At 36.1% G+C, this 8719-nt stretch overlaps 1 protein-coding gene across 2 annotated transcripts in view; it reads right to left on the minus strand.

The window, feature by feature from the left end:
• LOC109113397 (bridging integrator 3) overlaps positions 1-8719 on the minus strand; it is a 49626-nt gene extending 40907 nt beyond the window's left edge. For both annotated transcript variants that reach the window (XM_042730191.1, XM_042730190.1), the window contains exon 1: positions 8554-8719. Coding sequence is in view for 1 of the 2 variants with exons in the window: in XM_042730190.1 (XP_042586124.1) it covers positions 8554-8561 (8 nt within the window). In the remaining variant the exon portion in view is untranslated. The remainder of the gene's footprint in view (positions 1-8553) is intronic.

The raw sequence follows: 8719 nt of genomic DNA on the forward strand, positions 1-8719 counted from the left end.
ATTAATTCATGCAAAGCAGAGTTAGTGTTAGGACAAGGCCTTCTAATAATCACAATATTGCTTATCAACCAGCCCTAAACCTTGTATTATCTGCAGCCATATCAGACCAATCGTAAACAATAAACAAATAATATTGGTCAATGCTGATACGATCACATAACTGTGCACTCCTAATTGTGTGGGTTTGAAAAAAAAGAAAGAAACAAAAACAGCAGGATTGACACCCCATTCAACCCGTTTCTTTGGGAATGGCAGGCCTTCCAGTCAAACTTGTTAATGTACTAAAGCCGTGGCACAATAGGATCACATTCCCATCTCCTGTTCTCACAACTTCCCTTAAGTGAAGAGTAGCAATTAACCGTTCGGCCCCCTTCTTCTCTGTCTCATGCGTTGTTTAGTAATTACACCTGAGACAGGCTGAGGTAGACCTGAAGAGAGAGGAAAAAATAACACGCTTCCATGGGTGCCATTGCAGGCACCTCTCTCACGCACATCTACACACACTATTATTGATGTGACAGAAGTATGGCTGCAGATGATTGATGGACAGCTGGGGATGACAGGAACAAAGGTGTGTGAGCTAATGAGATAAGCAAAGGTAATGAGATGTGAGCTAGAGTGTGTGTGTGTGTGAGAGAGAACTGGAAAGAGAGGAACAGTGTGTATATAGAGAGCTGGGTAGATCTAGTGTGTGTGATTACATGAGAGAGAGTAACTTTGTTGATAGAGGACGTAAGAATGAAAAATTGAATTAGCCTAATCTGTGGACAGATACAAAGTATGTATGTATGTATACGTATGTATACACTGAATATGATTTTAAAAAAGCATATATACACACAAATAAGTTATAAATATATATATACAAAAAACCATATATATATTCACAGGTATATTGTATATGTATGTGGCTGCGTTCCCCTTTATTTTCCATTATCTTGTTGCTGATTATATGATATTCTACACCCCTCCCCTCTCCGCCGGAAAAAACTACGAACGTATTTTAGCGGCATTTATTATATATAAACGTTATATATATGATTTGTAAACAACTATTGTGTAAATAGTGCTGTCAAATAATTAATCTCATCCAGTAAATAAAAGTTTTATTAAATATAATACAAAATATAAGAATATAAATTGTGTACGGTGTAAACTATATCATATAATATAAATACAAACACATGCATATATACGTTTAAGAACTATATGTTACGTTTATATATTAAATATAATACAAAATATAAGAATATAAATATATAAAGAATATACATATAAATATTTACAAAAATATTACATATACTGTGATATATATTACACATACTGTGTATTTATATACAAATAATAAATATATATCTAAAAAACAAAAATACAAAACACACACATTATGTAAACAAAATTTTTTATTTTGGATATGATTTATCGTAATTAATCGTTTGCATTATATATATATATATATATATATATATATATATATATATATATATATATATATATATATATATATACACACACACACAAACTGAACTACTGAAATGCGATGTGCTAGTAAAACAAAACAAAAAAATTGTAATATATTATAAAATATTAAATCACATTTTTAAGATAAGACACAGCCCTGCTCCAAAGAACACAAAGTTCACCTTTTGTCATGCTGCTGTTATGCCTAAATCATCATGGAAAACTACAAGTCATTACACACACAACTTCCTGAAGTCCTACCGCTGACTCACCCCAAAAACAGTTTACTACTGACAAAATTACATAAACAGCCATCACTCAGAGCTCAGCAAGCAGAAAAAAAAGAGAAAGTAGACTGAAGTCAATTGTTTCATCTGTGTGATGACGTAGTGAGTTGCAACATCAAGTGATCTGTTGTTTCTCCTTTCATGACGTCAGAAAGGTGAGTTTATCCTCGTAAGCAGGTCACGCGTCAGTAAGGATTGCTCAACTAGATCTTCTATATGATTTGACAGAGGAAATCCATTTAACACTCAGAGAAGATGGGTTTTTGTTATGAAAAAAAAAAACTTGTCAGCAGTAGTTCTCATTTTCATACTAAATAACTAAAACCAATAAATAAAAATTAATAATAAATATTATTACTAGGGATGTGCCCAAATTTCGAATCCGTATTCGGAAAGGCACGGAAAACTAATAATGCGTTCTACAGAGCCACTAAAGGGACATGGTTAGCAACGTGCTAGTGGTTGCCTTTAACAGTACATAAAATTTCACTTAACACATAAACAGAGAGAGGTAATGAGAGATGACTGATGGGTCGATGACGAATGATTTGCACATCCTGAGCACCACTAACAAACATCTAATCTTGTGAAATGTGTGCTAAGTAGTGCCACTCCATAGTAGAGTAGGCTACGTGTGAACGCGATATATTAAAAATAAATCTAATTATAAGTGTTAACAAAAAGTGCAACAATATTAACAAAAATAATATTTGTACACACACACACACACACAAGTTTTAAATACTGGTAAAACCATTTTTCTCAAACAAATCAATACATTTATTTAGGTACAATAAAAACAATAGGTTCGGGCGTGTTTATGCAAATTATTAACATTTAGTACTTGCTTATTTAGAATACCACAAAAAAAAAAGAAAAACTCATTAACAGAGTTAAAAACAAATTAAGAATTCAGAAGTCCTTCCTGCACAATAAATACAAATCAACACAATTATTTATGAATAAGACTCAACGAGTTTTTAAATTAAAAACTATGAAAACCCTTAATTTCTATTACTTATTTATGCCCACTATCTTAACAATAACATTAATTTTTGTATTTATTTTGTATAAAGAAAAAGATGAGTGATTAACTCGTTCGTATGGCATAATGTGCCATAAAAATACAGCTCGGAAAATGAAAGCAATTTGCAAAATTCCTTCATTAACATTACAACAGACTTGTAGAAGGCTCTTCCAAAGTCACAACTCACATAAAGCAATGTATAAAGTTAAAAACTACTTGCATGTCCGTTTCACAGAAAGTTATTATTTGACTTCAGAAGATTGTGAATATAGCACATGAGTCATCTAAACTGATTTTACGGGTTTTTTTTAATGGTGCATTTCTGGATTTTGACAGCATCTGTCATCATTTACTTTCATGGTATGGAAAAAGAGAAGTACGAATGTGCTGACAAACGTCTTTTGTGTTCCACGAAAGTCTGTCATGAGCCAGAAAAACAGGGGAAATATATAATGACAATTTTCATTTGGTGATCAACTATCCCTTCACAATCTACTAATCAGGATTAGCATATTAACACCTGAGCTGTAGGGTAGTTTAAGCAGCCTGCTATAAGTCAGGATGTCAAGGCTTGACAGGATGTCAAGGTTCTGACAGGAAGGAAGAAATTCAGTGGGATGATTTTGTACTGTGGGAATCTGCAGCGAAAGTTCTTCGCATACAAGGCCATTTTTACATGCACCCTTATTTAAGCAAGTGGTCAAGCCATGAGATCCCGATCCCATGCTCTTGAAGAGGTCACATAAAAAGAAAGAAGGAAAAAACTGGACTTAGGTCTTTTTGAAGGTAGAATGTTTACAAACTTATCGTCTTATTGCAGACAATAAAATGGATTTAAGTTGGACCGTAAACTGCTCAGTTCTGTAAAAGCAAGCAGGCACTTGTCCAAATTTGTCCTAAATTAATAAATAAAATATTTGATAAATATTATACAATATTTTCAAAAATAATTAATGCATTTAAATAAATAAGTGACAGTTGTGTCTTTCTATGTATGCTTTTAGCATCAAACTTTCAAGTAATCTGACATCAGATATATTTAAAGAATTATGGGAAAATACCAGGGGTTTATTGCAGGAACTTCCTGTCTGCGGTACAGTGAGAGAGAATATGATATAATATTTTCACAATAGTATCCTGTCTGGCATTAGTTCATTTTGGTTTGCAAATTTGTGCATGATATCATTACAGGGACGCTGCTGCTTCTGCTGCTAAATACTGAGTTTATTATGTCAACCAATGGCGCCTTTTGGACATCAAAACAAGACGTAATGAGCGGTAATTAACCTTCCATTTTAATCGGTTAATTACAGTGTTGAACATCCAAACTCAGGGTAGAAACCATGGACCTCAGCTGCTGTCTGAAGAGATAACTGTCACATGATGGCTTCTGTCAGAGTATTTTTGGTAATGTTTTGTTTTAGTTTTGAAAATATAGAAACCGTAATTAAAACTGTGCAAGTTTATACAGTTAAAATATACTCTCTAACACTGTCCTATACTGTCATACAGCTATGAGGTGAAAGAACAGACAAACAGGACATATTTAATGCCTAATATGCAGCTATGTGGAGCAGAATTCTGGACCATTGAGTTTTCACTGTGGGCGGGATTTCCCAAGCCAACAAAGCGAAACATTCGTGTGCAACACAGTAGTGGCTGGTCAGGAAACTCGAGATTAACATGGAAGGGTGACGCAATTCATGGTGTCATGTCTGGTTATATTGTAAAATCCATTCCAAGCCAAAACAGAGAACGAACAAGACAAACCTCTGTCACAACAAGACATGCAGCTACTTCAGAGCTCAGTTATGAACTAAAGGAAAGCTACAATCAACAAATGCACATCCTTAGAAAATGTAACACAAGAACAGGGCTGTCAAACTCATTTTAAGTCACAGCTCGTACTGGACTGAACGTCTCCTTGTGGGGGCTGAATATTTAAAAAACTCGGTGTTCCCAATGGAGAGCACATACTCAATAGAGTCTTCTGCAGGTAGTGGAAGTCAACAACAACTTTATATTGCTTTAGTACTCAATATTGAGTAAAACAAAAAACAAACTGGAATTTATTATTTTCAGTCACCAAATGCCTTTAGATCACAATTGCAATTAGGTAGGGAATATTACCCAAACTGTTGTTCCCTGATTGATATTAATTGTTTAGTTAGGATTCCTGACCTAATTTCACTCGCATTTACAGTGGTGGCCAAAATGATTAGAACACTAGTATTTTCGCCAGCTAAAAAAATGGTTTTAAGTCAGTCAGTAAGTTTTTATTTCCAAACATTAATTCTAATAATCCAGTGAGATTTTTGTTTGCACAAGGAGTCAGACAGCAGCCAGTGCTCCACACAGAGATCTGATCTGATCATCATCAGTCTGTCTGAAGAAACACAACAAACTGAGACAGACTCAATCCAGAAGAACTGTGGCTTCAAGATGCTTTAAGAAATGTTTTATAGTTTATGCCCCAAATCCCAGATTCATAATTTCATCTGAAAAAGGAAGTCGTAGACATTCATGCTCAAGGCCTGACCTATTGGCCAAATGATGTGACCTTTAGTATTATGTGCATTATGTGACTGGCAATTCTGCAGAGATACTGAAGACTAAATGATTCCTGTTGCTTTCATGTCGACTTAAACAGAATCCTCTCCATTCACGGATACAGCAATTAATGAAAAGTGCCCTGTTCTGAAATCCAAGGCTTTACGCTATCAGCATGATCACCGACGCGCTAGTGACAGACGCGCGAACAAAGCTTCGTTCAGACTTGCAGCAAAAATTATGGCGAGAACAGGCCAACTTGACTCCCGCTACACAGCAGCCCGAGCGGAGAAGCCAGCTAATGGATGCTCTATCTGTCGGGACGGCAGTTTTACGCCGGGATCTTATCTACAAGGAGTACAGAGACTCGGTTGACGGCAATTGTTGTCACAGCGACCCCAGTGTCAGAGCGACCGCGTCACTCTATCTAGCAAGAGGCCCTGCATGAATGCAGCGGGTCAGCCTGGCTCATAAAGGATCCTTTCACCACCGGCTCATTCGGGCCTTCACCCCAACACTAAGCGTACTGGAGTGGAAGCATCCTCTGCCGGCCGCTGACCTTTCAGTAGGGCCTTGTGACGCTGATTCAATTTCCGAAGTCGAACCTCTGACAATGCAAATGGTGGAATGTTTAATATGTCAAAAGGAAAAGCCATAAAAGCAGTCCCCCTCTCTGCTTTGGATCAGACAAAGAATGACGTTTTGACATTCTGTGACGTAAAAAATGCTGAATCGTTTCAGCCAGAGTGGCCAGAGAATTGTGACATTATCTCATTTTTGCATGTAGCAGATCGCTCTAGTGTGGTCACAAAGCCATAAGCCAAAACAAATGCATGTCTGTTCATCTTCACCTCGGTTCTCAAGTTCATTCACATTATGTCAATCGTTCAGTCTGAAAACTGTGACCTTAACAAGCCAAGTCTGCTTTACTGCAAGCAGTGCAATTAAATTATGACATGAATGCTTAAAGTCAGCATGCCATCAGCCTATTTATTTCTTATATTCAGGGTTTCTGCAGGTTTTATAAAGGTATATTTAAGACTTTTTAAGTCTAAAGAAAATTTGAGGAATCAAGTGAATGGAACGCAATATGTCAATAATACGTTTAAATGTCTTGTAGCAATGCTTTAAAGTAGGAAAACACATCTTCCATCATCTCTCATTTTCTTTTTAATTAATTTTACAAACACACACACACACACACAGGATTATATAACTCTGCTTCCAACCACTGGAACATGGAAATAATCATAACTTTTACTAAAAAAAAAAAAAAAAAAAAAAACATGTTCGCTTTCCAGCGCAAACGTCCAAAGATTCTTAAATCAAGATGCATTAACTTGAGAATCAAAACGTCAAAACTCTTGCTTTCTGAGAAACTGATCAAAATGAAGTGAGTTTATGATTAAAATGAGAACAAATATCAGCTAATGGACTCAAAGGTAAACAACTTTTAATACCGCATTGATGGATAAACTCACTTCATTTTGTTCAGTTTCTCAGAAAGCAAGACTTGTTGTGTATATGACCGTATTTTGGTTTAAGGATGTTCAGATATTTGTACTGGAAAACAAGACAAAAATGCTGGGATAACATTGCCTTTTTTGCAATGCATGCAACATTTAATGCTATAACTTTAGGAATTTAAGGCTTTCTGGTCCGATTTGATACCTTTTTAGGCCTTAATTTGTAGAAGGGCATATTGAGAGTTTTTAAGACACGCAGAAACTAATCATCTATGCATAAAGTACAATTCTTTTTTGAACTTTTCAATCTAAATAATTTGGTGACTGGGTTTAAGTCCAGTCTCTCAATCATTCCGCCTCCTTAAACCCAGTCTCTTTCTTACAATCCACTACAAGCTCACAGTCACATACCTCCATCCAACCAATCAACCAACGAGATGCAAATCCCCACTATAGATAGATTCCTCATATTTTTTTCTTTTTTGATAATCTGCTTCACCCAGATGTACGTCAATACAAAAAAAAAAGGTTTGTCACTACTTTAGTTACATTTCGACTTTAAAAACAGACTTTTATATGTATCCACGTAACTCTGAATGCTAGATGTTACTGTAGAGGCCACAACGACTGCAATACAGCACTACGAATCGCATGATGAACATATAAGAGCAACCAACCTTAAAAACTGCAAATCATCACAAAATCACTTTGTGCATTTGTTAAAGCACCATGGCAAATCATTATGTTATCTACAAACAAATCCGCCAAACCTTTGTAGTTTAATGGCAATGTCTTTCCCGAGTTCTCTTACATCTTGACGAAAGCATAACAAACTGACAGGGCAAAACTACACAAGTCGACCGTGGCCCATTGTGTTCAGCCTAAAACAAATGCTCACAAGTCTCTAGTTTCCTGGAATCCAGTGAAAGACAGACTCAGAGACTGATGAAGGGAACTACACTTAAAAACAGGTTCTTCAATGGTTCTCTGAAAAGCCCTCAGCACAGAACCCTCTTGTTATCTCGAGCTGCTACTGTATATAGCAAGTTCTTTGGATTCAAAGTTTGTGATGTTACATTACAGGTTCTTCAGATCAGTCTAGGCTACTAATCTCTAGGACAAGAATACAGAATAAAAAATAAAAGTTCTAAAATGTCATGTAAACAGACTGAGATACATAATCTCTGTCAAACCCATTAGAAATGATTCATACATGCTACACGATATCACAGTGTGCCTACATGTAATAAATACGTTTTAGAATTACATTAGCTTAAAATAAAAATCAAATAACCTTTATTCATTATATAAACATGTATTAAAATATATTCAAAGTGAATCATTGGTACTTCAGACTGTAAACATAGCTGTCTCCGAGGGATTGTGAGCTAGCTACTGAGAGGGGAAGAGCTATGGGCTAACAAGCGAAATAAAATTATATATATACAGAAAACAGGATATTTAAAACATATGTGGAAATCTACACGTCGTTTTTAAGTGTTTATGCAGCGCTTAAACTCATTTGTTACCTCAAACAATGTTAAAATAGTGCTTCGCGAGCTCACTAGCCAGTCAACGGCTCTGTGTCAAAACTTCGCTCGCTGCCTAGCTAGACAGCAATTTAGGTGTACTCGACCGCTCGCAGTGCAGTCTAGCTAGGCGGCTCACTATGTTTTGAGACGCAGTCAGCGACACTTCGAGTCGTCCGAAAACAAACGCGTTATTATTATTTATTAACCCACATAAGCGTTGTGATACATACCAGCTCATCTTGAACTCAAATTCAATCCAAATCAATCGAAATACAATCCCTTTCCTTCAAAACCATCGCCTTTTCAGTCTATAAGACCGAGAGAGCGAGCAGGAAGTAGAGAAGTTTAGTGCAAGTCAGAGGTCGCGAGGATTTAAACTACGGCAAGCGGAGAGGT

Source organism: Cyprinus carpio, chromosome B8 (assembly GCF_018340385.1).
Source record: "Cyprinus carpio isolate SPL01 chromosome B8, ASM1834038v1, whole genome shotgun sequence".
Classification (NCBI taxonomy): domain Eukaryota; kingdom Metazoa; phylum Chordata; class Actinopteri; order Cypriniformes; family Cyprinidae; genus Cyprinus; species Cyprinus carpio.